Source organism: Rissa tridactyla, chromosome Z (genome assembly GCF_028500815.1).
Source record: "Rissa tridactyla isolate bRisTri1 chromosome Z, bRisTri1.patW.cur.20221130, whole genome shotgun sequence".
Classification (NCBI taxonomy): Eukaryota; Metazoa; Chordata; class Aves; order Charadriiformes; family Laridae; genus Rissa; species Rissa tridactyla.
Window position 1 is genome coordinate 67,814,455 of NC_071497.1, and position 28,000 is coordinate 67,842,454.

The window sequence follows — 28,000 nt, forward strand, 5'->3', positions numbered from 1 at the left end:
TGGGGAGTGGCCAGGAGGGCGGTGCCAAACGGAGTGCCCGGATGTAGGGGCCGAGCCGGGTCCGCTGCGGGTAGAGGGGTGTCATGGGTGGCCGCAACAAGAAACAGCGGGCGGGCAGCGCGGCCCACACCGCGTCCGCCGCTACCGCCGCAGCGCGGGCCCGAGCCGCTGCTGAGGCCGGTGCTGCTGCTGCCGCGGAGGCGGGCAGCCGGGCGGCGCCGCGGCCGCCGCCCGCCTCCAAGGAGCCGCGTGTCAAGCAAGGTAGCCGGCCCCGCGGCCTGATGCGGCCCCGGGCGGCGAGCCTCGGCGGCGGCCCGCCGTGGGGATGAGGGGTGCGGGGTCCTGGTGGCTGAGAGGGGGCCAGGAGCGCAGGGAGGGAGCCCCCAAGGGCGCGGCCTGCGTCCGCCTGCGGGCCTGGGTATGACGGGAGGAGGCCTGACAGAAGGCCCGGCGTTATCGGGAGAGGCACATTAACTGCCCCCCGATACGGGTCTGGTCGGGCCTGGTTTGAGCCCGTCTTGCTTCAGCGGGCGTCCCTGAGCAAATGAGACTTCTTGGCAAGAGAAAGTTTGTCATTAGATTACTGGCAGTTATTGTGGAGCAAGTGTTGGTGCAGCGCTTCCCTAGTAATGCGCTTCTCCTGTAGTTGTTCATTCCACATGTGCTCAAAGCTGATGTAATGTGGATTTGGCATATTCTTTTTTTGTATCACGAAAAAACATCCAGAGCAAATTCAGGGCTGGAGGCACTTCAGCAGTGTTGGATGAGCTGAGAGATTACTGCTCTGGGTGCAGCCTGAAAAACTAATGTTCTTCAGCACTGTGAGGTGTCTGTTTTCAATAAACCAGCTTTGCCAGAAGTAGCATCTCAGATATTTTATAACAGCTTGTGGTGCAGACTATAAGCAAAGCATGCAATGGCCAGGCCATTTGAGATTCCAACTTGTTAACACAAAGTCTTGTAATCCGCTAATTTAAAGTTCCTGAACCTATTCGTGTCCTCTGCTTTTTCAAATTTGGGCTCTGCTAAGTGTATTTCTTCTGTCTCCCACTCCTCCAACACAATGGTGCTCAGTCCTCTTCAGAAATTATTCTGCTTCTATCACAGATTGTCTGCTGTGGTGAAAGATAGGTCAGTGTAAGTGAAAATTAAGTTAGTGTAGTCCAAGTACTGTGTAGTTGCACAGCCTACCACTAAGTGCCAGTGATTAGCTTGTGAGGGCTTGCTGCTCTTTGTAGCTCCTGACCAGAGGTGGTGTGGCTTTTTTTCTGAAATGTAGTTACCTACACCCCATCCTGATCTTAAAATGGGTTCTCGTGGAGCCGCTCTGCAGGCAGCCCAGCACAGACGAGCTGTCCAACCTGCCTGCAATCAGGCTGAGGAGCTGGGAAGTACCTGTGCCTCCTGGAGCACAGTGCTGCTCCCTCTGGGGTGGTGTGCAGTCTCCAGGGTGGTGAAAGCTGTGGGGATGCTCAGTTTCTTTATATCTGTATCTGTGCAGTACTAGAAACAGTACGTGTGTTCTGAAAAAAACAGAATCCAACAGCAGGCTGTGTGTTGTCATTCTAATGACAATGAATATCTTTGTATTTTTTCCTAGCAGCTGCTAAGTGTAAAGTATTTTAAGAACGACCATAGCAGATCAGACCAAAACCCTCTGTAACCCAGTGGCCTCTTCTAGATAGGGGCCAAAAGCAGGAGCCTAGGTAAGAATAGGTTGGACATACTCTTACATCCTCCACTGGTTGTGACAGAGTCTTCCTAAGGCAGATGCAACGTTTTTTCAGTGCCCTCCCAAATTAATTTATTTCTTTACTACAAAGCCCTTGTCTGCCCTTGGATTTAGCTAAATGTCTAATATCCACACTTTAGTGACAAAGAGTTCTGTTACATAGCTATGCACTTTGTAATAAAAAAAAAACCAACCTCAACGGTCTTACTTGTTTTGAACTTGCCGTTACCTTCCCTATTTGTCACTCCTTGTTCCAGTGTTGAGAGGGAGTGATCAGTCAATCCCATTTCCTTGCACCGTACCACTTGGGATTTTATATTTTGTCTACCAGGAGTCAGACCCTTCTTCACTAGTCCTTGTTCAAGGGCCTTTCTGTACTATTGGTTATTCTTATTGTTATGTACCTTTGTGTTTCTGTCAAATTAGTGTAATATTTGCTTGCGCTAACCTGTGTTATATTTGGTCTGCTTTAGCTAGTGTAAGCAATGTTCTCTGTGTTCTGCTTAAGAACACATTTGAAATTGATGGTTGTTTGCAATTTGCAGGTCCAAAAACATACAGTTTTAGTTCAACAACAGATTCCAGTGCTGCTGCAAATCTAGATAAATCTGTTCTTAAGGTGAGTATCTTTATTAGTTTTCATAGTACTCTTCTTGCTGAGTAAATATTTTTTCAGCTCTTCTTCAGTATTATGTTATGCAGGTAAACTATATTAATGTATTAGACATTGACTGTTAGGAGCTTGATATGTTTGGGATTTTGAGTGTGCTTTAAAAATAGGAGTAAACTAACAGGGCAGGAGAATGTCTATATTTTTTTAAGTAACAAATGATACATTGCATGCGGGACTACTAAGAGTTATGTTTGGGTTTCTGCTGTGCGGATGTATTCTTCCTGTCAGAGGAAGAATACAGAGTTTATACCACAACCTCAGTAGCAATTGAAGCTTCGTTCATGTTTTAGAAGTGTTAAAAATACTAAAATTATTATTTTACTAGAATTATTTTTTTTTAAGCCAGAGAGCAAGGAAAGTGTCATAGATTATATCTTGATGATCAAATTATTTTATACCAGTTCTTGTAAGCAGAGGAGAAAAGTCTTATTCTTTCCTGTAGAATTTTTTTTATTTCCTTACAGTATTTCCTTTGACATACTAAATTTCCTTGAAGATGTAAATGGGGCCTTTTCTGTAATAAGGAATGAACTGTTCTATTTCAAGTAAAAGCTTATAGCTTGCAAAAGTAAAATGAAAAAAGTGTCCCTTTCGTAAGAAATGCTTACTGCACTTATGGAAAGCTGGAAAAGTTGTGATTTGAATGGTGGAGAGATTTCTGCATTCTTATTTCCTTAGCCACAAAGAGCATTGATAAGTCATAAAAATTTGTAATGTTTTGCTTTTTATCAACTAATTTTCTCTGTGCAGGTGATGATAAATGGCAATTTGGAGAAAAGGATTATTGATGTAATCAATGACCATAAAAAACGAAATGATGACAAAGGGATGATTTCCAGAAGACTTACTACTAAGAAACTACAGGTAGTCTTTAAAGTGTTGTTCTCTGACCATTGTTTATTTAGAATAAACGGTTTATTTTTTGTCATTCGTATCATGTGTCATACTACACTTCTGCATCCAGTAAAAGCCAGCGTAGCATGCTTTTCAGCAGTTCTATTAATGATTAGTCAGTAGAAGCAACAAGTATGTGTATTAGGAAAGATACGTCTTTATGTGTTCATTAAGTAAAATCAGAGTCTTCAGACAGGATAGAGGAATAGAACTTAATCTGAATATTTTATGATTCCTACGTTTTTTGTTCTATATAGTTTGAAAACTGTAGGTTTATCTTTCTGTTGCCTAAAATAAAAGCTCTTGAAACCAAAAGTAGTTTAGGGAGGAGATACTGCTTTATTCAACTTCGGGTGTTAGGGGAGAACCCACAAATCTAGCACACTTTACTGGGGATATTCACCCATTATTTATACACAAAAGATTCTCATAGTTCTGCCTACATAATACATAACTCCACCTAGACTTACATATTCATTAGGATGACTGAATAGCCTTTTTGGACATGCGTATTAACTTTTGCTGCGTCAGCAAAACACTTCCATCCAAGCGTGAGCTTCTTGGTGGTCGTTCGGGTAAGGAGACCCTTCCTCACATTATCCTATTAGGGTATTGAGTTATCTCAGGGCAGTAAAAGTTTACTGTGATTTTGCCAACTTCTTGAGGATGATAAAGATGTTCCTTGAAGTAGACACAGCTCTATCCTAATCAGTATAGTAGTACATACTTGATGCATAAAAGAACCTTGAAGTGATTAACTACTACTTGTTATCCCATTCTTGGTGATTAGCTACTTCTGGCTGTCTCCTCATTATTACTATTTGTAACTTTAGCTCAGTGACTAACTATTTTCTCACACAGTAAGAAGGTCAGTGATTAGCTATTTTCTCACACAGTAAGAAGGTTAGTAGGAAACAAACAACATTTTAGTTAGCTGTTGTTATAAACAAAGCAGAGGCTTGTGTTTGGTAACATGCCTAACTAGAAAATTTGTATATTTTTGTACAGAGGCTGGAATGTAGATTTATTTATACATATGCATAGACATTTACAATAAAAAATATTATAAACTCTGTATCTAAAACATGATTTTTTTCACTTAGCGTTATGATATATTGATTTATGCTGTTTACCTCCTTTTAATGCCAGTTATCCAATATGTGGGAAATAAGAATTTACAAGCCAGTATTAAATTGCTATATTAAATCCTATTATTTTCTAACTTTTTTATTTATAGGATGTATACATGGCTTTACAAAAATTCTCTTTTAAGACTGAGCACATTGAAGAAGCAATGAAAAATACACTTTTGTATGGCGGTGATCTTCATTCTGCACTTGATTGGCTTTGTTTAAACCTTCCTGACGGTGAGTATGGTGACAGAGAATTGACTACAGTTTTTAACAGAAGAGTAGTCAGACCTGCGCTGGCATGGGAATGCTTCAAAGTAGTAATTAAATATATAGTTTCACTAAGACCAGTAGTCATGACAGTGTTCCTTTCCTAGATGCGCTGCTGACTGGTTCTGTGATATTTTTTTAGTGTATAAAGTCTTCTAGACTTCTCATGCCTACTCTGACTTTTATGGAAGTCCAGCAAGCAAATGGTGGCTTATGTAAATGCTAAAGGCTAATTTTATTTCAGGCATGCTGTTTTTGTTTTATGTTCTTCTAGCTGGCTTCCAACACACTTTAAAGGATTTTCAGTAATTATATTAAGTATATTCTGTGACATGGGTTTTTTTATTTTGAAGATGCCTTGCCTGAAGGTTTTAGCCAGCAGTTTGAAGAACAGCAGCAGAAACCTAGGGCAAAATTTTGTTCTCCTGTGTCACAACGTGAACCTCCACCTCGTGTAGTAGATAACAAAAAGAAAGAAAATATCCCTGAAACTAAGGTAATCTGAGAAATTAATTTGTATTTACTGGGGGAGGGGGAAGAGAGGACGAAGTTCTCTAAAATAGAGAATTTGCATTGACTTCCAACACTGAAAAACCTCTGAAGATACAGTATGCTTAATAATTGTCACCCACATTATTTTAACTTCAGTGGAATGGTTATTTGAAGGTAAGATTTTTTTCATGCGAAGTCTGGAGGACTCATCATAGTTCATTTTTGTGGTAAAGTCTAGCTTAATTTTCTCTTGGAATGATTTCATTCTATCTGGGTACAGATGACACTATGAACTAGTGTGGGTTTAAGTTTTCCTGTGTACTTGCAGTGTTTTGATTTCTGTGGTTATTGAATCTTAAAGCTGGAAATCAAAAAGATTTTGCACAAAAGTGTTCTTTATTTTTTTTTTTAATATTTAAAGTGTGTTTTTTAGCACTTATAATCATTTGAGTGTTAAGATCTATGTAAGTATATTGTGAAATGTTTATCCTAGTTGGAGAAGTTTGCTCCATGCATTTTTGTTATTTACGCCATATAACATAGTTTATATAATCAAGCAATAGTTCCTAACTACTGACACAGAAAAGCATTGGTGTTTTCACTTATCATTACTTTTGATTTTGATTGCTCTTCCTAGGAGCTGAATGTGGGGAAAGAGAAAGAAGTGAGTATGAAGGAATGGATTTTACGATATGCTGAGCAACAGAGTGATGAAGAGAAGAATGAGTCTGTGAAAGAGACAGATGAAGAAAAGTTTGACCCAGTAAGATAAAATTAACGCTTCATGGAAGTATTTCAAAAACTGATATGTCTGGTACATCTGCAAGTGATGGATGTATTTGTTAAAAATTGGAGATTGAATACTTTTTTTACATGTGCAGGCTACTGAAGGGGAAATGTATTGAAACATCTCCTTTCCTAAGTTGTTTTTCCTTTCCTATGTTTTTTGTACTGTGCTCAAAATACCGAATGCATTGTGCTGGAAAGGAATAATTCTTGAAACACATCTCAGTGAGATTAAGAAAGTGACTGTCAAATTCTGAGAGGTTTTGACTGTTAGTTATGTAAAAACTAATTTTGCCCCCTTTGTGTAAGGACAAAACCCCTCCACTTTTTTTGTTATGAAGGTCATTAAAAGTGACGAGCATACAATATTCAACTTGTAATTAATAATTCTGTTTGAAATAGAATGAGAGGTATGTACATCTGGCTGCCAAGCTTTCAGAAGCAAAAGAACAAGCAAGCATCTCCAAGCAAGACAAAGATAAGCAAGGCCAGAAGGTAGCACAGGAGAAAATAAGAAGAATTCAGCAAGGTAGAGCTATGCATATTACCTGCGTTTTATTTTGTGGCCTGCATATTTGTTAGGCAAGTAAGTCTGAGAGTCAGATGGAATTGATTTCATCAACTTATAGGCCACCATGTGAATTGCAGGCTTTCGTGAATCTGTCCTTTCCATGTGGGGCAAATTCTAAAAAGTCAGTAACATTTTGCTGCTCCTGTTTTTGAGTGCTTAGTAAGAATTATTACAATTGATCTTTTCTTTTTAAAGAATAAATGCTTAGCAGTTGATGGGTGTCAGTTGTATGCTCTTGGGTCTAAGTTGTATTCTCTCTCTGACAGAAATGGCAGTACTTGAAGATCATCCTGTATTTAATCCAGCTGTAAAGATTTCAAATCAACAACAAAATGAAAAGAAAAAAACTCCCTCACCTCAGCCTCAAGAAACCACTTTGAATTTGTGCTTGCTTGAAAAACCTGATGGTGCTGCAAAGGAAGACAAAGGTGTGGGAAATTGTTCAGTACAAGCTTGAAGTGTACCACAAATTTTCAGTATTAGTGCTTGTTTTTATAGGTTGTATTACATTGCGGTGCTGATCCATCAAGCTCTTGACTGTGGGAAGGGCAGGTGAACTACCTCACTGACCAAGCTGACTTTAAAGGATCTGTATTTGTTTTTGCAGATGATGTTGAAAGCTATTTTTGCCATACTGTCATGCCTAAAACTTTGATTTTTTTTTTTTAATTGTGGGGCTAGTTACTGTTTTCACTGTCACCCTCATCTTTTTAAACTATTCTAATTTTAAACCTTCAAACTTACATTATTTTTTAATAACCAAACTTCAGTGAAACTTATTAAATTATTGGGTGATCAAAGATAGCAAACAAAATATTGTAATTAATTTCTTGCTAGATACTTTTATGGGAAAAGCAGGAATTTATCAGTCATGCATCAGTACCAGTATTTCTGCAAAGCATTTCAGAAAATACTGGTTTCTAGTAAAAATACATTTGAAGAAAAGGTAAAAACGTTCTTGGCTATCAAAAGAACGTAAAACGAATTTTGAGACCTAAAATGTGTCTTTCTGCTCTTCTAGTGAAAAAGAAAGAACCGCTAGACATAAGAAATTTTGATTATAGTGCTCGAAGCTGGACTGGTAAATCCCCAAAGCAATTTTTGATTGACTGGTGCAGGAAGAATTTTCCCAAGAGCCCAAATCCTGCTTTTGAAAAGGTTCCAGTTGGAAAATATTGGAAATGTAGGTATGTATTTCCTATAAACTTTACATTTTTTCTTTTGGTTCATCTAAAAATTAAAATGCTGGCTACTTCTGTCCTGTCATGTTCATCCATATTTATAGGAATATAATGTGTTTAACCCAACCGCTCTTTTTTTAGCCCAGCAGGGAGGTGTTTTGCTCTAGATAGCTCTGCAAAAGTAATGCTTAGACTGGACACTATCACAAAAATAAGATTCTGGTGAATGATCCCATAAAGGAGGGATTAATTTTTAATTATGTACTGCTGAATGAAAAGTTCTGAAGAAAACCTGTGAGATAAATTTGGATAATTAACTTTTGGTATTCTCATTCAAAATAATACATCAAATCACAGGTTTTAAGCATAGGAATACCAAAACCCCTTTGGAGATTGTTTAAAATAAAGTGGAAGTTAAAATGAAAGCTACCACAAGTTCGTAACCAAAACAGTGCAGTATCAGTGATCTTTAGATTTCTTTTAGAAAACAAGTCTACAATACAGTGGTATAAAATAGAATATTATCACGTACAAATGAGTAATGCTTCTTGAAGGAACCAAGTAAAAGAACCTGTCGTCTTGCTCAAGTTAAAAGCTACTAATATACTGTCCCCCTAAGAATATGAGAAATCTGACCACTAGTCAGACTGGCCTAACGGTTAAACAGATGTTTACATTTCAGTAGATCATTAACTGTCATTGCAATCTATGCTAAGTAGTTACAAGCACACGAACAAATCCTTAGTCCTTCTTTCAAAGCAACTAACCTTAGTGATGATCTGTATGTGTACAAATACTCCTGCTTTGAAGGAAATGAAGACATTTGTTAAGAGAAAAAAAATAATAATCGCAAATTCACTGTTGGAATCTGCTGCTGAAAAATTTCTGCTGTTCAATCAAACTTTATCAACGGGTTCTGTTTACAAAATATTATGGAGTAACATTAAGTTTATTTAGCTTAGTTTCTCTATTTGAATTTAATTCCTACAGTTTAAAGAAAAACATTAACAGATGTGTTATTTATATTGGTAACAAACATTAAGAGAAATGCCTTTATACATTTGTCTTTAAGGGTCAGGATTACAAGATCGTCAGATGATGTAATGGCAATGTGTCCTACAATTGTAACAGAAGATAGTATGCAAGCACAACATCTAGCTGCTACTTTGGCACTGTATCATTTAACCAAAGGACAAGTAAGATTTTCATCAATATTACTCTTTTTATCCTGGAATCTGCCTCTGTGCTTGTTTGTTATAACTTGTGTAGTTAAATTCTAAAAACAGTTTAATGAAGTGTTTCCCATTAAATTCTTTCCTTGTATTATATGTTCATTTGCTTTTATCTGTAAGCATGCGTATGTTTTGTAGCATACAGGGAGGAAACTTTTTGGTAGTAAAATTATTCTTTCAGTGTTGCAAAGAATGCAAGCCAGTTGAAAATGAAGTGTGTAATTGATATTTATATTACTGTTTTCATAGTTTCTGTATTTAGAAGTAGCTCTCTACTTAATGTTTAGTCCTATCTTTTGCCACTCAAGTTCATTTACACATAAAATGTTAGTAATACTGCTAAGTAGTACGTAAAGTAATTTTTTTTTCCTGCTTTTTTCACCTGAAGTCAGTTCATCAGTTACTGCCTCCTACCTACCGAGATGTCTGGCTAGAATGGAGGGATATTGAAAAGAAAAAGGAAGAAGAAAATAAGATAGAAACCAACAAACCCCGTGATAACTTTATTGCTAGATTATTAAACAAACTTAAGCAACAACAACAGTTACAATCTGAAAACCAACCAAACGTATCTGAGGGTCCCGAAGATTCCTGGGAAAACTTAGTTTCTGATGAGGACTTCAGCAGTCTCTCCCTTGAGACCTCAGACACAGATAATTTGGAACCTTCAAGGATTTTGTTCAAAAAGCTGCAAAGTTCCTCCAGATACCAGAGGCTTCTGAAAGAGAGACAAGAGTTACCTGTGTTTAACCACAGATACTCAATTGTAGAAACGCTTAAAAAACATCGAGTAGTTGTTGTGGCTGGTGAAACAGGCAGTGGGAAGAGTACCCAGGTGCCCCATTTCTTGTTAGAAGACTTGCTGCTAGATGAAGGATCAACTAAATGTAATATTGTTTGCACACAACCCCGAAGAATCTCAGCAGTGAGTCTGGCAACCAGGGTTTGTGAAGAGCTAGGCTGCGAATCAGGACCCGGAGGAAAAGTAAGATGTGTCTGAATTCTTTTGTCTAGTCTTGATTAAATACAGGGGGCTGGATTGTTGGTACAAAGTGAAAACATTATTTCTTACACAACCAAATAATTCTCTTGAAAAGGGCTTCTTGTTATGTTGGCTGTTTCTGTCCAATTGTCACCTCTGAACCACTGGGTACCCACATGTGATTTCTGAAATTTTTAGACTGTGATTAAGAGCAGGAGTGTTTGATAATGGGAATGGTCAACCATTGGAGCAGATTGCCCGGAGTATGTCGTATCCTTATCATTAGGGATGGAGGAAACTCCCCTGAATAAGGCTGTGAGCAATCCAGTCTGGCCTTGAGAAAGGCCCCTTCCAACCAAAGTTATTTTGTTACTTGAAGAAAACAAAGGTCCTGCATGGTAGTCTATTTGTGCAAAAATATTACTGTTTGGGAACTGCGAAGAACCCTGAAAAGAACACTGAGTTTACCTGCTCTTTGCTATTATGGAGAAACTTAGTTGTAGATTTCAGTGTATTTTCCCTTTCCTAACAAATGAAAGCGTGTGTATGAAAAAACCCCAGTGTGTTAGTCATTCATCATACTATTAAATTAGCAACTTCTGCAGTGTCTGAATCTATCAGTGCTTAAATTTAACTTAGTTTTGAATATCTCTAGCTTGTGTGCTGTTTTAAGTTATCCTGTATTTTTAATATCTTTTTTTAAAGAATTCCCTTTGCGGGTATCAAATTCGTATGGAGTCAAGAACAGGAGAAGCCACAAGACTGTTGTACTGTACAACAGGTGTCCTGCTTCGGAAACTTCAAGAAGATGGTCTTCTTTCAAGTATATCTCATGTTATTGTAGATGAGGTAATCAGCTCTTACTATTCTGCAGAAACTATAGTTTTTAGGCCTTGATTTATACTAAAACCTTACTATAGATATATTTTTCTAATTCTAGGTACATGAAAGAAGTGTCCAGTCTGATTTCTTGCTAGTTATTCTGAAGGAGATCTTACATAAGCGTTCAGACTTGCATCTGATTTTAATGAGTGCTACTGTAGACAGTGAGAAGTTTTCCAGCTATTTCTCACACTGTCCCATTTTAAGAATCTCTGGGAGGAGTTACCCTGTTGAGGTAGGTGAATGTTTCTTTGATTATGCAAGACACTTTGTATGCACGTATATGGTGTTTGCCTGGTTGGTGTCTGTGGGGAGTACGCCTATATTACTTCTTTCTTAACAAAAATACTTAAGTGTGTGTTTCAAGGACTTGTAACCCTTTTCCTTTTTGAAAATATAAAATAGCTTCAGTGCTTTGAAGTACGGGGTTGTACTGTTTGATGGATCAATTATTGATTGAAAGCAGTCCATCATTGACATTGTGATTTTTCCCTATTAAAGGGAAAGCATTAAAGAATTCCCCCCACCCCCTATGCAACTTTGTCATTACGCTCTTATGTATGTTTCTCATACATATATACTCATATAGGCTACTGTAAAGGTAATGTTAGTGATCATATGCAGAGGCCCATTAACAAACTTGTAGCAGGTCTAAGTTTAGGTTTTCAAAAAGCATAAGAAAATTTAAGTTGAAATTTGCAAGATCTATTACAACATTGAGAAGGGTGTGCCCTGTTAAGCTTTGCATGTAAGCTCTGAAAAACAAAAAGGGTGCTGATTAGTTTTTGACGTGCCTTGTGTTTCTTCTGTGAATTTTCACTAAAGATTTTCCATGTTGAAGATGTAATTGAAGCAACTGGCTATGTTCTGGAGAAAGACTCAGAATATTGTCAGAAGTTCTTGGAGGAGGAGGAGGAAGTAACAGTAAATGTTACTAGCAAAGGAGGAGGCACTACAAAGTATCAGGTAAAACAGGCATTTCTAGTTTTGTCTTGGAAATGTTGATTTTTTTATTATTTTATCATTTTTGTTCCTCTTATTAAATGTGATCGGATTGTATAATATCAAATATTCTTTCAGTTGCTAAAAGATGGACACAATGGCACTCCTACAGCAGAAACTGAATATTTATTAATGCTGCACCTGTATGTTTGTCTCTCCAACTCCTTTATAGCTGCCTTGGTTTTGGTATACTTGACGTTGAGTTCTCTTGTACAGATTCCCAGCTCTAGATCTATAAGCAGCAGCAGGAGAAAGCATTTAAGTTTGAGTGTTTTTTTTCTCCCAAAGAATTCTGCTAAGTAGTGAACCTAAGAGCAGAAGAGGCAAGCCCATATCCTTCTCAGCTGAAAAACTCCTAAGATCCTCCTACTTGGCATGCCAAACGAGATGATCTACATGAGATTATTGTGTAGAGCTTTTTGGTGTAACAGGCTGAGGTTAATCCTGTAGGTGCTCTGCAGTGACAGCTGTATGTGCTTGTGGATCAAAATTCCTGAAAGGAAGAGTATGAATTCTGTCAGACTTTAGGCAACTTAAGTTGTTCATCTAGACTCTATATATTTTGGATAGATACCTGTCTGCTCTGATTTGCTCTCTCAAAATCTCTGCAGGACCATTTAGCTTGATGTGATGAAACATCGGTGCATATGTTGAAAAACATGCTCTTATGTGCTCGGGTGATTATTTCATTATTTTTTCCCTCTCTAGAGTGGTAGTTACCCCATACATCAGAACAGCATCTTTTAGTTGAAGCCCAAGTGCTTTCCTGAGCGTTCCTCCGTTTCTCTTGAGCCTTCAGTACAGAAGGATATGTGGTGCATATGGGATAAGTGCATTGGTTAGCAATGAAATAATTTACAATAGTGCCACTTAACACTGAAACCTTATGCTAAATATGTATCTGTAAGATGTTCATAAACAATTTAAATGTCTGTATGTTCTGCTACCTCTCCCTTCCTCTGCCTTTACTCCTGCTCCAAAACACTGCAGGAGTTGCCACCTTATTTACTCTTAACTAATGGTTGCAATGAAAGTTGAAAAGGGTGAAGTGAGGGAGAGGAAAGAGAGCAGACTGGTTTCTTATACCCCAAAACAGGAGTTTTGAGAGAAGAGTAGACACCTTGTTAACCCATTTTGAATTGATACTGTCTAGGTGCCAGATATGGACCTAGGAACTGTTTTCATTCATAAAACAATCTGTGTAGTATTGCTTCCACAGACTTTGTTTTTTACTCTTCTTTTTTTTCTAATTTTGGATGTCATTTAACAGTAGTAGATACCTATATAGAAGTTACGTAGGCGGCTGTGACTTAATCTAACTGTTTTGGTGGGAAGTTAGTCAATTAAATGTCTCTTATTTCAATCTCTGTTTTAAGAAACCTAAATTAAGTGAATGACAAATTGACTACCTTCTTTCTTACCTTCTTCCAAGCCACTAAGAATACAATTTTTTCCTGCTCTTCTTTTTTAGGAGTATGTCCCAATCCAGTCTGGATCTGGTATCGATTTGTCTCCTTACTATGCGAAGTATAGCAGTCGTACACAGCAGGCTATCTTCTATATGAACCCTTACAAGATCAACCTTGAACTTATTTTGGAGTTGCTTGCATACTTAGGTACAGTCTAATTCTTAAGAAGTTTGTATGCTTGGGGTTGTCCTTTAGACTTGTTTTCCAGTGTGTTCTACTGATAATGAAGGACTTCATTCTTGCATAGAATCATTGAATAGTTTGGGTTGGAAGGGACCTTTAAAGGCCATGTAGTCCAACCCCCGCGCGGTGAGCAGTGATGTCTTCAGCTAGATCAAATTGCACAGAGCCCTGTCCAACCTAACGTTGAATGTTTCAAGGGATGGGGCAACTACCACCTCTCTGGCCAACCTGTTCCAGTGTCTCCCAGCCCTCATTGGAAAAAAAAAATAAAAAATTCTTACATACATCTAATCTGAATAGTTTAAAACCGTTACCCTTTGTCCTGTCACAACAAGCCCTGCTAAAAAGTTTATCCCCATCCTTCTTAAAGCCCCCTTTAAGTACTGAAAGGCTGCAATAAAGGTCTCCCTGGAGCCTTCTCTTCTCCATGCTGAATAATCCCAACTCTCTCAGCCTGTCCTCATAGGAAAAGGTGTTCCATCCCTCTGATCACTTTTGTGGCTCCCTTCCAGACTCACTCCAGCAGTTCCATGTCTTTGCTGTGCTGAAGGCTCTAGAGCTGGATGCAGTGCTCCAGGTGGGGTCTCATGAGAGCAGAGCTGCAGAGTCACCTCCTTTGGCTGGCTGCACATCTTTTGATGCAGCCCAGGATACAGTTGGCTTTCTGGACTGTTAGTGTGCATTATTGGCTCCTGTCCAGTTTTGCTTCCACCAGTGCCCCCAACTCCTTCTTGGCAGGGCTGCTCTCATTCCCTTCATCTCCCAGCCTGTATTGGTACCAGGTGGATCCCCAACCCAGGTGAAGGATGTTTCACTTGGCCTTGTTGAACCTCATGAGGTTCACACGGGCCTACTTGTGGAGCCTCTCCAGGTCCCTCTGGATAACATCCTCAGGCATGTCAACTGCACCACTCAGCTTGGTGTTGTCTGCACACTTGCTGAGGGTGCACTTGATCCCACTATCTGTGTCACTGATGAAGATACTAAACAGTACTGTTCCCAGTATCGATGCTTCAGGGATACCACTTGTTACCAGTCTCCATCTGGACATTGAGCTGTTGACTGCTGCTACTCTCTGGATGTGGCCATCCAACCAATTCCTCATCCACCCATCGAATCCATATCTCTTCAACTTAGAGAGAAGGATGTTGTGGAGGACTATGTTAGAGGCCCTACAGAAGTCTGGATAGACGACAACTGTAGCTCTTTCCTTGTCCACTGATGTAGTCATTCCACCATAGAAAGCTACAAGGTTGGTCAGGCAGGACTTGCCCTTGGTGAAGCCATGCTGGCTGTCTTGAATCACCTCCCTGTCCTCTGTGTGCCTCAGCATAGCTTTTTAGGAGGATCTGTTCCATGATCTTCCCAGGCACAGAGGTGAGGCTGACAGGGCGGTGGTTCCCAGGGTCCTCCTTTCTACCCTTTTTAAAAATGGGTGCAATGTTTCTCTTTTTCCAATTGCCAAGGACTTCACCTGACTGCCATGACTTTTCAAATACCATGGAGAGTGGCTTGGTGACTACATTAGCTAATTCCTTCAGGGCTCTGTAATGCATCTCATCAGGTCCCATAGGCTTACATATGTTCAGGTTCCTGAGGTGGTCACAAGCCTGATCTTCTCTTACAGTGGGAGGGACTTATCTCCCCCAGTCCCTGCCTTGTGGTCCATCCACTCAAGAGGTGTGGTGAGAGAGGTTGCCAGTGAAGACTAAAGCGAAAAAAGCTGAGAACCTCAGCCTTCTCGTCATCTGTTGTTACCAGTTTGCAAGCCTTGCTCATCAAGGAGGGGGGTATGCTTTTTATAACCTCCCTTTCTGGGCTGACGTACCTTATTTTTTGCATCCCTTGCCGAGTTCAGCTCCACCTTGGCCTTCCTGAACCCATCCTTACACAACCAGACAGCTGCTTCCACTGCTTGTGCATCTCTTTCTTGCTCTTTAGTTTGACCTGCAGGTCTTGACTCAGCCGTGCTGGTCTCTTGCCCTCGTTTCCTGACACCTGGGGATCAAGAGCTCCTGTGCTCTATGGAAAGCATCCTTAAAGATCTGCTAGCTCTGTTCTGCGCCCTTGTCCCCAAGGGTAGTTTCCGAGGGGGTCCTGTTGATTAACTCCATGAAGAGCTGGAAGTTTGCTTTACTAAAGTTGAAGTTCTTGACTACTCTTTGCCTGACCCATATGCCTCAGGACTGCAGACTCCACCCGGATCACTGCAGACCAGGCTGCCTCCAGTCATGACATCACCAGTTACCTCGCTTGTGTTGGTGAAATATCCTAAAAAATGTTTACTGCAGGGCTGAGAATTAGTTCCTGCTCTCAAGTGAAACTGTTTGCAAATACATATTTGTTTTAACTATGTGCCTATGTGATTTTTAACTATGTACTGTAACTTTCCAGATAGAAGTCCCCAGTTCAAGAACATTGAGGGTGCTGTGCTGATCTTTTTACCAGGCCTTGCCCACATCCAACAGCTGTATGATCTCATTTCAACTGACAGAAGATTTAACTTGCGTGACAGGTAATGCAGGTATTTTCTATGAAGTTAATCGTTTAACTTAATATGTTTGGGGTTTTAAGGTCTGCTATTCGTGAAAAGGGAAACTGAGTCTTATACCTCTGAGTTGTTTGCGCTACAAATGTAATTTTATTATCTGCAAATGATCCAAGCAAAAATGACAGGTGCTTAGGAATGGTACAGTAATAACTCTTATTTTATTATATTTTTCAACAAACTTAATCACAAAGCACTTGAACACTTTTCCACTGCTTAGTGTATGGAAGCTACCATATCTGGAATATAGCTTTCTGTCGCCTACTGTTTACATGGAAGTAAACATGTACATCTCTGAGAAGAGATCCAGAGACAGCAGTCTACCAAGAGAAATGGCATAGGGCTGTAATGACAGATAGTTTTGACATTTCTTTTGTAACTAAAAGTTAGCAACACGTTGGCATAAAAAGAACAGTTGCAGTCAAATTCTAAAGCTTCATAGATGGACTGAGATGTCAAGGTCTAGAAGAGAAGGAAAGTACAAATCTCTGGCTGTCTCATCTCTGAAGGCCTTTGTCTACTCAGGCTAAAAGTTGCTTGTGCTTATAGTTCTGTGCAAGGTTTCAATGATGGTCTTTGTCTTGGAGGCACAATGCAAAGAGCTTGGGTTCAGGGATAGCTGCTTCCCTTTTTTGCTAGGTTATTGATGTAAATTAACCTATAGTTCTGCAATAGTACTATTTTTCCTGCATTATTATCAAATGGGAGAACAGCCCTATGAACTAATGGTGATGATGGTCCTTTCTTGACACTGTAATACAATATTGAAGCAGACTTTCATACCTAATAATACAAAGTTTTACTCTTTCAAGTGTCCACTCTGGCTGCTTTCTCCAAACTGTTGTCATCGTTCTGATCTCATTTTTTTAACCATATCTTGATTTGATAAGTGTATATTGACTAGTGTAATTTCTTATTCTAGGCACAGGTTGATAGCTTTGCATTCTGTTCTTTCAACTCAAGATCAAGCAGCTGCATTTACAATACCTCCTCTTGGTATTAGAAAGGTATGATATATTTAGAAACGCAAATTGTGCCACTAAAAGGAGAAACTTTCTGTGAATGCAACTCTGAATTGTTTTAAAATCAAATCATACAAAATTGCACAACAACCACTTGTTCCTGGAATTTTCTCACTGCAAAGAAGCAATTCTTCTAATTTGGTGCTCTCTAACAGATAGAATCGAGCATGCTGTGAAAACCTTGACAGTAATCGGACAAATTTTTAAACCTAGTATTTTTCTAATAGCTTCTTTAATTGTTGCTTTCCTATATTGAGGGCCACGAAAATGGTCAGAGAGCTGGAACACCTCTCCCATGAAGACAGGCTGAGAGAACTGGGGTTGTTCAGCTGGAGAAGAGGCGGCTTTGGGGAGACCTTATAATGGCCTTTCCATACCTGAAAGGGGCCTAGAGGAGAGATGGGGAGAGACTCTTTATTGAGGGAGTGTGGTGATAGGACAAGGAGTATCAGTTTTAAATGGAAAGACGGTAGATTTACATTAGATATTAGGAAGAAATTCTTTACTGTGAGGGTGGTGAGACACTGGAAGGGGTTGCCCAGCCCAGAGAAGCTGTGGATGCCCCATCCCTGGAAGTGTCCAAGACTAGGCTGGACAGGGCTTTGAGCAGCCTGGTCTAGTGGGAGGTGTCCCTGCCCAGGGCAGCAGGGTTGGAAGTGGGTAGTGTTTAAGGTCCCTTCCAACCCAAATCATTCTATGCTATTTATCTACTGCTAACCAGCAACTATACATTTTATCTAGGAAGATAGTATTTTACTTACTGACAAACTATTTAATTAAAAGTTGACCAATTTTGGCAGGTACTAGCTAGTAATTTTGATGGATTATAAAACAAAAATTCAATGTGAAATTCTCGTTTAACTTGATTCTACATTAATTGGGGAAGACTAAGCCATTTTCCAATCATGTGGTTTTTAATTCTTTGTCAGATTACTGAAGGAAACATATCTGGGTAAAAAACTTCAACCAAATTTATTCCATAATATTGATTAAAAGGATGAAAACTGTCAGGCAGACATCCCATGATTCTTTTATTTATGTTATGTTACTTCTTTTCAGATTGTTTTGGCAACCAATATAGCAGAGACAGGTATTACGATACCAGATGTTGTCTTTGTAATTGATACTGGGAGAACAAAAGAAAATAGGTGAGTTTGATTTTCATCAGTCATACTGTAATTACTGTAAATATTTGGAGGTTACTACTGCAAGAATTTTATAGCATCCTTATTAAACTGCAGTTCTGGACAAGAAATGCGGTGGGCTCATTGAATAGCTTAGAGTTTAGGTAGAAGTTTGGGATGAATGCTTGGATTTTCAAATGATGTGAAGAACAAGAAGGGGAGTTCAGAGATAGGGAGACTCATGATTAAGTACTGGATTAAAAATAAAGCGGATCCTTTTTATACTGTCTCAGTTTTTAGAAGTTATTTTTTGAACATTTTAAATGGGAATAGTCCTACAGAATGTAAAATAACTAAAATAATTCTGAATTGACAGGAAGATGAAATAGCTCTTTCTTTTTCCAATTTCTACACTTTAATTAGTGATTTATATCCAAGGTTCTATGATGTACAGTTCCCTGAGGTATGCTTAGTTTTCAAGACTATAATATTTTCAAATAAGTACTAGTTAGATATATTATCAATATGCTGGTATTTAAGTATACATCAAAATTTTATTTCTGAAATCTGAACAGGCACTTGCTTTACAATTTTTAAGGTATCACGAAAGTAGTCAGATGAGTTCCCTGGAGGAGACCTTTGTTAGTAAAGCTAGTGCTCTGCAGCGACAAGGAAGAGCTGGGCGTGTTAGGGATGGATTCTGCTTCCGAATGTACACAAGAGACAGGTAAAGTAAACTAAGTTAGCAAGACTTTGCTAATCACATAAATATCTTTTGTCTTTTTTTTTCTGTGCAAAACCAAGAATTGTTGTTGAAATTCACTTCAGCTATTGTAAACTGGAAAGATTAAGCTGTAGAAAAACAAAACACCAAAAAACCCACCTCAAAACACAAACAACAAAGGATTTGAATATTGTATAAATGAAGTGTTACACTAGTTTTTTTTGTTTCAAGAATTAAAAAAAGTTAATTTTATTCTTAGTATCTCTATAATGGAAGTGTTTTGAAAAAATTTTCATAATTAAAGGAAAAGCGCAGCACCAAAGAATTGTACAAAATCAGTTTTTAATAAGAACTGCTGCCCTGCATCAAATATACACAAACCTCACCTCTTGACCTTTGATTTTTTTTTTTTCTCTGACAAATCTGTAGGTTTCTGAAGTAGTATCTCTATGGATAAGAGATAGGGAAAATATCAAATTATACATCACTGCAGGATTAGTTTCTGTTACTGCAGTGGAATAACATTTTTCTTGCTTGTCTGAAAGTCTGAAGGAACCTTCAGTTGAGAAACAGTTAAGGTAAAAGTATTTTGAAATAACCAATGAAGTGTGCGTTTTAGCCATGTGCAAGACTTGCAGTTTGAGAGCTGTGTATTTTAAGAATTTATTTTGAAAAGCGGGGTCTTACTGCTTTTTCCTCTTTCACTGAAACTCTTGCTTTTCCAAGCTAAAACACAGGCCTTTATTCAAAGGATGAAGTGTTTACCCATGCATTAAAACACGTGATGCTCCCCCCCGCCTTCCCCTTCAAAATAACATCTGCAAAGAATGAGCATATGGAACAGAGTTTATAAGTTGAATTCAAAGATTAAATTGACTATCTGTGATTCTGTGTTCTTATGATGTTGCAGGTTTGAAAATTTCATGGAATATTCTGTTCCAGAAATATTGCGTGTGCCTTTGGAGGAGTTATGCCTTCATATTATGGTATGGTTTTGGTTTTAGAATTGCTGACCTTGTTAGCTAAAAATATTACATGTGCCTTTGGAGGAATTATACCTTCATACTATCATGTGGTTTTGGAGTTACTGACCTTGTAAGCTAAAAAGGTTTGCTAGGACAGCCCTGATGCAGTGTAGTGGTGGGGCTTCTCCTGACAGAGCAGGGGGGAATCTGGTACTGTGTGTTCGAAAAATCCAGAGCATGCTGCTGAGTGAGAAGAGGATACTATACTATTCCAGTTTACCTCAGAGAGACAATTCAACCTTAATTAAGTAGCCTTCAAACTGATTTCTGCTTAAGGAAGCAATTCCATTCTGTCTCTCCCCATCCTGAGTAGGAAGTACATGGGAAAACCAGCAACCTAGCAAATTAGTGCCAGGCTGAACTGCATCTCAGCAGGTTTGAGACCCTCCTGCTCATGCGTGAGCATTGGTAACATGCTTCTGTGATCAGTGCTCAAGCCATATGAAGTCCTTCCAAACAATGAGGTCTCGTTAACCTAATGTGGGGCATGTCTGTGTTCTGGGAGCCAAGAGGCTGGTTTAGAGGGGAGGGAACAGCTTTCCAGTTTCCTTTGTAGCTACTATAAAAGTTAATTATAATAAATTTTTGTATTGAAATATATACTCATTTACTCCACAGAAATGCAATCTTGGCTCTCCTGAAGATTTCCTTTCCAGAGCATTAGACCCGCCACAGCAGCAAGTAATCGGTAATGCAATGAACCTGTTGAGGAAGATTGGGGCTTGTTTGTTAAACGAGCCCAAACTGACTCCATTGGGCCAGCACCTTGCTGCTCTTCCTGTCAATGTAAAGATTGGCAAAATGCTTATATTTGGTGCTATATTTGGCTGCTTGGATCCTGTGGTGAGTAAAAAATAAAAAACGAACAAAAAACCCCAAACAAACTTATATCTAATTAAAAAAAAAAAGTATAGAAATGGTTAACTCCTTACAATTAACCTGATTTCTTGCAACATGGTATTTTGAGAGGATGATGCAAGAAGTTAAAATGTTTATGTTAAGGTGAGGGCACCTGGACATCACAAAGGGGAACAATTTATGTGTTGTTTACGGTTGGACTCGATGATCTTTTCCAACCTAAATGATTCTAAACTCCTAGGTACTATTCACAAGTGGGTAGTCAGACTTGGTCTCCAGTTCTGTCTGTTATGATCACAGGGAGTGTGACACTTAATGAAAAAGCCCTCTTGCATGTGGGTTAGACCAGTCTGGATTACCCCAGCATGTAGGCCAAGAACATGCTGATGTAAAGTTACTGCAAATTAATTGATGTGGTAACTTACTATATGAAGACTGTGGCATAGTTTACACTTCCACCTAATCCATTTAGTTCACTGCAAATTAGGAGGCAGCATGGGTATGTTATTTGCTGAAAACTGAAAGTTAAAATTCTTTGCCCTTTCAGTGTCCCCTGTTAATGTGGTATAATCTAAAGCAGTTGCTTAATCTGACCTTTATCATATCAGGTAGTGCTGTCATTTGACAAACCATTTCATGCGATTTTTGAGATGTAATTTTTTTTTATCGGTGTGTATATAAGGCAATATGTGAGCAATGTTTAATACAAGTAACCTCTGAATTCTATGTAGGAAATCCTTAGAGTGATAGGTTTTACTTGAGACTTAGTAGAAGATAAAGTATCATTAAATATTATTGTAAAAGAAAATGTAAAGCTATTTGTATGATAAACCTGTAAGCTTATAATAAAATACTCTTAAGTGATGACTCTTCACTAATTGCAGGCAACTCTGGCTGCTGTCATGACAGAAAAATCCCCATTTACTACACCAATTGGTCGAAAAGATGAAGCAGATCTTGCAAAATCATCTCTAGCAATGGCAGTTTCAGACCATATAACAATCTACAACGCTTATCTGGGGTAAATAATAATTCTTCTGTGCTTATAGCTAAATGCAGGTAATATTTAAGTAATGTAGTTCTGTAAAGAATCCTTAATAAGTATCTTCTCTTGAATTGCTTGCACCTGAAGTTTTTCTCTTCCAAATACCAATTGATTGCCAAATGCTGTAACGCAGAAGGATAGCTTGCTTATACTTTATCCTTTAGCTCCTTTTAACTATGCTTGCACACATGCTTGTCTGTGTATCTTAGTGCTTAAAGTATTTTTTTTTGCTGTTTGTGGTATGCTGACCTGAATATTTTGTATTTGAGAAAGTACAAATATATATATTACAGAATGATATACATATTTTTTCTTTTTTGGATATTATCACTAAGTCTCAAAAACTACACCTGAATTTTGTTTCAACTGTCAAGACAGAAGTGTGTAATTTTTGACAGAAAATTACCTTGTATATTGTTAGTGTCTATCAAATTTGTTACAGGCATGTTCTTAAGACTGTTCTTAGACCAGCAGCATTTATCTTTGTTAATGCAACTTATTTCTAGTTTTGAGTGGAGAATGCTGACCAAAACACAGTATTGCCTTTTAACTTACTACCACTTTCATATTGTTATAATCTTGATGTGATTCCTTTTGTGGTAATAAGACAGGATTTTTTCCTTAGGTGGAAAAGGGCTCGACAAGAAGGGGGGTATCGTGCTGAAATGACTTATTGCAGAAGAAATTTCCTTAATAGGACTTCACTTTTAACTCTGGAGGTAAATCAAATAACTATGCTCTGCACCCAAAAGTTATTTGTTAATATTTCCCTCTGAAAATGCCATGCCTTTTTAAAGAGGTGTTATATCACAGTTACTATTTAGATAAGACAAAAGCAAGTGAAATGGTGGGGACTGATGAAATGCACACCCTCAGTTGAGGTAGCTGTGTCTGCATTTGAGTTTTGATATGTATGCTTTGTTGGTGTACATGTTTGCAGTCACTGCCACTGGAGAAGCTAGTCTTTCCTTCCACCAGAGAATCAAAATGTATTAATTGAAATACTTGGATTGTGTTAATTCTTGATATTGAAGAACAGGTCTGTTAACAGTTAGTTTGAAAGACGAGCCACAAACTTATGTAAATGGCCTTTTACTTTTGGTGAGGTAACTATTTAATTGGTCTCTCCTATTTAAGTTTGGGTGGATGAGCTCTCCTAAGCATCTTTTTATTTTAACTACAGGTGAGAGATTTAGTATTTGTGGTATATATAGTACTGTATATCTAACCCAATATTCCAGGTAATGTTTTTCTCATAGAAACAGACAGTATTCTGAAGTGATTGGAGAAAATACAAGTGTTTTTCTAGTGAGAGATTTTCCCCTGGAGAGTGTGAATATTTGGGGTGGAGTGTCATTGCCCACTGATGGCATGGAGTATGTACCTTGTTAAAGTTGCGATTTTACTAATACACTACTAATTTCAGGATGTGAAGCAAGAACTCATAAGGGTGGTCAGAGCAGCAGGGTTCACAGCACCTACAGCACAATGTGGATGGGATGGAAATGGAGCCACACAATCCCTTTCTCTCCACGAAATAGCTCTTCTTAAAGCTGTGTTGACTGCAGGGCTGTATGACAATGTAGGAAAAATAATATATACGAAGTCTGTGGATATTACAGAGAAGCTGGCTTGCATGGTAGAAACTGCTCAGGGTAAAGCGCAAGTGCATCCCTCCTCTGTAAATCGAGACTTACAGACATACGGATGGCTCCTTTACCAGGAAAAGGTAAGTGAAAATAGTGAATGTAGCTGATAGTCTCTGTAAAGGTGGAGTTATGCCTCTAATATTAAATAACATACACTAGTGTAAAGTGTATCCAAATGCCTTGTTCATCTTAAGAGTGGTTAGTATCTAATGATCCTAAAGTCCATAAAAATAAGTCAACTGAGTGCTGAAGAAAGAAGGCTGAACATCATGAACAAATCTATTCATGGTGAAACTCATAGCTATAAACAGAAGTACCTTTGTGTATCATTTAACTTAATAGTATCATTGACTTCTTTAATACAGTGCTATTGGTTTTAATATGATCACTTTAAGCAGTAATATGTAGTGTAACAATTCAAAGTGTGCGTTTTCTTTTTTTACTGTTCTAAGCAGACTCAGAAGTTTTGAAACTTGGTACAGGCCTTGCATATCCCCAATAATAACTTAAAATGAAATAGCCAATTCTGTAATTGACCGTGGAACTTCCTAAGTGAATTGCATTTTTTTTTTCCCATCACTTTCTTCCCCCTCACAACAGAAAACTTGTCAGCTATTTGCTAAATTTAAGTGTTTATATTTAGTTACACTTCTGGTACAACAAGACCTTGACAGGTGTTTCTTACTGGCCAACTTTACTGTAGAGAAGCAGGAAATTGATTAAATTTCTTAAAGCAAATAAAGTGATAATATTTTTTGGAGAGCTGAAAATATTTCCTGCCCCCAAGAACCTAGTAGTGTAAAGGCAAGAGAGCAGATAAGGTAGGGAAGTTATTCCATGAATAGTGGAACAAACAAAAGCTGTACTTTTGTGTGAAGATGTACTCTTTTTGTTCCCTTTCCTCCCACTACAACTCCTTCCCATCCTGTTCCGTCTTTATCTGTGGGAAGCTCCAAGGCCAGAGTTAACAGGTGCTGAGCCCCATAGTTCACACTGTGTTTATGTCTACAAGTGCGCCCACACTTATCATGTGCCTATGTGGACAGATTGAGAAGCCAGCTGCTGCTAAGAAGAATGTATAATGGAACAGTTTTACCTGCCTTTTACTTTTATTAATTTTGATGTCTCTTAGACTATGTTAGCACTAGGCTAACATTAGGTTTCTGTTTGAATTTTAACAAGAAAATTGCGGCTTCAGCTAATTTCCTAGTAGCTTATAAGCCTGTCACTTAGTTAGAGGTGATGTGTTTCATGTGGTCTAAGGCAGACAAATTGCCATCGGTTGTCCTGTGTACAATCACTTGTGTTGACTGGATGTTAAGAGAAAAAAAGTGTATTTTTTTTTTGCTTTTAAAAGTAGCAATCAAATTTGATACTATAGATTTTTATGTGGTTTGGGGGTTTTCTGTTGTTTTTAATGCTTGTGTTTGTTTATATGCAGGTGAGGTACACTAGGGTGTATTTGAGAGAGACTACTTTAATATCCCCCTTCCCCATTTTGCTTTTTGGTGGGGATATAGAAGTCCAGCATCGGGAGCGGCTGCTGACAGTTGATGGCTGGATCCATTTTCAGGTGTGTTGGTGTAATAAGTACCTTTTGTGGTTCCATGGGCTTTTGTCTTACAGTTGATGCACAAGCTTAATTCAGAACACTATATATGTGGGACAAAGACAAAAGAGAGGAAGGTAGGAGAGAATTAAAGGAAATGATGGGAAACTTTTCACGTATATGTAATGAAATCTTAGCAAATCACACACGAAAGAGTAGGCTTGTAATGTGCAACTTGAAACAAATCGGTTCCTTCTCTCTTCATGAAGAAAGTCAGTGTTTTTTCAGAAAAGGTATTTGAAATAGATATAGACTAAACCGTATTTTATAGAGCTGGTACTGAAAGCAGATGAGTGTGCTATTTTATATTACCTTTTCCTAAAATCTTACAATCATGTAAGTACACATTTATCTCTAAAATACTACTTATTTTGCTTTGTAGCCCAAACAGAATTATCTAGGGCAAGAAGAAAATCCAAATGGATAATACCTGTTTGCTTGGGTTTGGGGTGTTTTGTTTTTTTGTTTGGGGTATTTTCTTTCCAGGTGAAAATGTTTTATTTGGGAGTGGGAAAACAGAGTGCATTTTCTTAGCCTATTTTTGCAGACACAATTAAAATGGGTGACATGCCAAAATCCTGTGTAAATTCTGTTAAATGGCAAATGTTGTCTTTTGCTAGCCTGCCAGCTACTTGGTTACAATTTTCTGTGCTCCTGTGGGCCTGTGTTACCCTCAAGGAAGACTATAAGCTACAAAACACTTCCGTTTTTTGCACTCCGATGATGCAAGCAAACAACCATCTAATTGAATTCACTGGTTGTCATGAATGTTGAATTTTAAAAAGCAGCTCCCTTTGGGGTTTGTTGGAGAATTTGTTTTGGTCTCTGGGCAGCTATAGGTTGTTTGGTTGCTGGGCCGATTACATCTTGTGTGTTTCAGAATGTCTGTGTTTCTACTGAGATGCTAAGCACAATATGTTGCATTTAGTGCTTTTTCCATAATAGCTACTTATTGTACCACAGGCGTATGTATATAAATGAAATAAAGACTGAATAGGGAGGGAAGGGATAAAATGAAAGATTCCTGGAAAAGGCTTCAGCTTTAGGTATCCAAATTCTTAGTGAGATTTGTGATTGCCTTCTCAGGAGGCCAGGCAGACCCCCTGAGAGGGAAATGTGTAGATATTTTATTTCAGGTATAAAATAATTTGTACTTTCATACCTTGGAAAAAAGCAATTACAGTAAGTAGGATATTGGTAAATTAATAATTCCACCATATGCTGATTGTTGATTATATGTGTGGGAACATATTCTGAGTTAGCCTTGTAAGCTGCTGTTATTCAGGCTGTGATGCTACAAACAACAGGTGCTTAAAGATAAGAGGGCATAATGTAAGCCAAATCATTTCATGAGAATGCTGCCCATCTGCTTAGAATTATGTATACGCATTGTGTTTCCAGGAATCTTGTTATAAACTTCAATTTATATGTAAGGTAATCTTTTAATCTGTATTTTGGTATAAAATGTCTGAGTAATGCAAATGTTTGTCTTCTCTGTTCTTTATAGGCTCCTGTAAAGATAGCAGTAATTTTCAAACAGCTGAGGGTTCTTATTGAGTCTGTTTTAAAGAAGAAGCTTGAAAATCCTAAAATGTCACTTGAAGGTAACTTTGTTACTGCATTGCTGCTATTTGTTAAATGGACCTTGTGGCAAACATGAGGAAGCATTAGTACACTACATCCTTACTTGGTAGGGTTAGTGTGACTTGAATATCATCCCATTGTCTTAAGACACATCCAAAAAGTCATTACTACATCCTACATATATTATGGGGTGTCTCACCCCAGATGTATGAAGATCTGCACAACTGCTGTTCCAAAGATATCCCTGATAACAACATTCAAGGTAGTGGTAGCGTTGAGGTATGCGTCTCAAAACAGAAGTAAGATTGTGTGTGGTGAACCTCTGACATGGATGAATACTAAGTGTTACAGAAGTTGTCTTACAATTTAGATTAATGATGGGGAATTGCGTGTTGGCCCCCAAAGTGTAAGGCATAGAGGAGCACAGTTTAAACTTTGAACACTGGATGTTCAGAAGAATATTGTAGATGGGGAGGAAGGAAGAGAGTTCCCAAATGCTAATTTATCTGTAGTTAACACATCACTTTCTCAATTTATTTTGCGAAATACTGAAATAGCCACAACCAGTTGATGACTAACTTTATAAACTTTCTAATGATGTACTGTGGAGTTACTGTTTGCCCTTTTGCTTCACAAACGGGAATCACTTGTCTTGTTTTAGAGTCTGGCATAGCCTAAAACATGAAGATTAAGCTTCTGAGAGCTAGACTTGTGTTCTAATTTTCTTGGGGTTTGGGAATTAATTTTTAAGTTCATTCTTTTCCACTCACCGTGATTCTCTTCTTTCCTAGATGACAAGGTCTTACACATCATCAAAGAACTTATAAAAACGGAGAATGGTAACTGAAACCAGAAATCAGTAACAAACCAGAGCTTCAGTAATGGCAGGGGAAATAGGCACTCCAACATTAACTGAAAGTATTTAAATACTTAGTGTGATTGGTACCAGTCATGGTGTGGAAAGACTTGCATGATTTTTGCATAGAATTTACCTTTCTTTATATCATTTTTAAAGACGAACATTGATCATGTTTAGCCTTTGCAATACATTGGGTGCCATTTGCCTGTCTGTATGAATAATGTACGGAACAGTTTTCTTTTCAATACAAAAATGTCTGTGGCCAATTTTTTTTTAATGTACCAATCATCACTGGTGGTATCAACTGTAGTAATTATTAGAGTTTGGGTCCTGAATCTCAGTTGAGTAGAAATCCATTAGATGCGTGCAGACAGAACACAAATGTTTCTTATGTGTATTTCCCAAGTGGTAATTTTTTTTTTGATCTATGAATTTACAGTATTAAAGCAATACATCTTATAGATGTCTTCATTT

The 28,000-nt window shown here is 38.2% G+C and overlaps 1 protein-coding gene across 2 annotated transcripts; it reads left to right on the top strand.

Moving 5' to 3' along the window:
* The first annotated feature begins 42 nt into the window (after positions 1-42).
* On the top strand, positions 43-27,985 carry DHX29 (DExH-box helicase 29). 2 transcript variants are annotated; one of them, XM_054185304.1, is made up of 27 exons: positions 43-261; positions 2,278-2,351; positions 3,156-3,269; positions 4,537-4,666; positions 5,053-5,195; positions 5,829-5,954; positions 6,380-6,506; positions 6,815-6,976; positions 7,570-7,735; positions 8,802-8,925; positions 9,350-9,946; positions 10,649-10,792; positions 10,884-11,060; positions 11,651-11,791; positions 13,299-13,443; positions 15,874-15,994; positions 16,950-17,034; positions 18,109-18,197; positions 18,772-18,900; positions 19,808-19,883; positions 20,541-20,765; positions 21,665-21,801; positions 22,451-22,544; positions 23,252-23,554; positions 24,916-25,047; positions 26,591-26,687; positions 27,459-27,985. In XM_054185304.1, the coding sequence occupies exons 1-27, from the start codon at positions 84-86 to the stop codon at positions 27,512-27,514; spliced, it is 4,092 nt and encodes a 1,363-aa protein (XP_054041279.1). In that variant the 5' UTR covers positions 43-83; the 3' UTR covers positions 27,515-27,985. The 2 variants fall into 2 exon arrangements, with proteins under 2 accessions (XP_054041279.1, XP_054041280.1); XM_054185305.1 differs by lacking the exons at positions 43-261; positions 2,278-2,351; positions 3,156-3,269; ... (3 more) ...; positions 6,380-6,506; positions 6,815-6,976 and having other exon boundaries at positions 7,597-7,731.
* The last annotated feature ends 15 nt before the right edge of the window (positions 27,986-28,000 follow it).

Bases quoted from the DNA above. Each gene is read 5' to 3' on its own strand.
- DHX29 (XM_054185304.1), top strand. From the start codon at position 84: ATGGGTGGCCGCAACAAGAAACAGCGGGCGGGCAGCGCGGCCCACACC. The intron at 5,196-5,828 runs GTAATCTGAGAA...TGCTCTTCCTAG, and splicing joins AAAATATCCCTGAAACTAAG to GAGCTGAATGTGGGGAAAGA. The intron at 8,926-9,349 runs GTAAGATTTTCA...TTTCACCTGAAG, and splicing joins ATCATTTAACCAAAGGACAA to TCAGTTCATCAGTTACTGCC.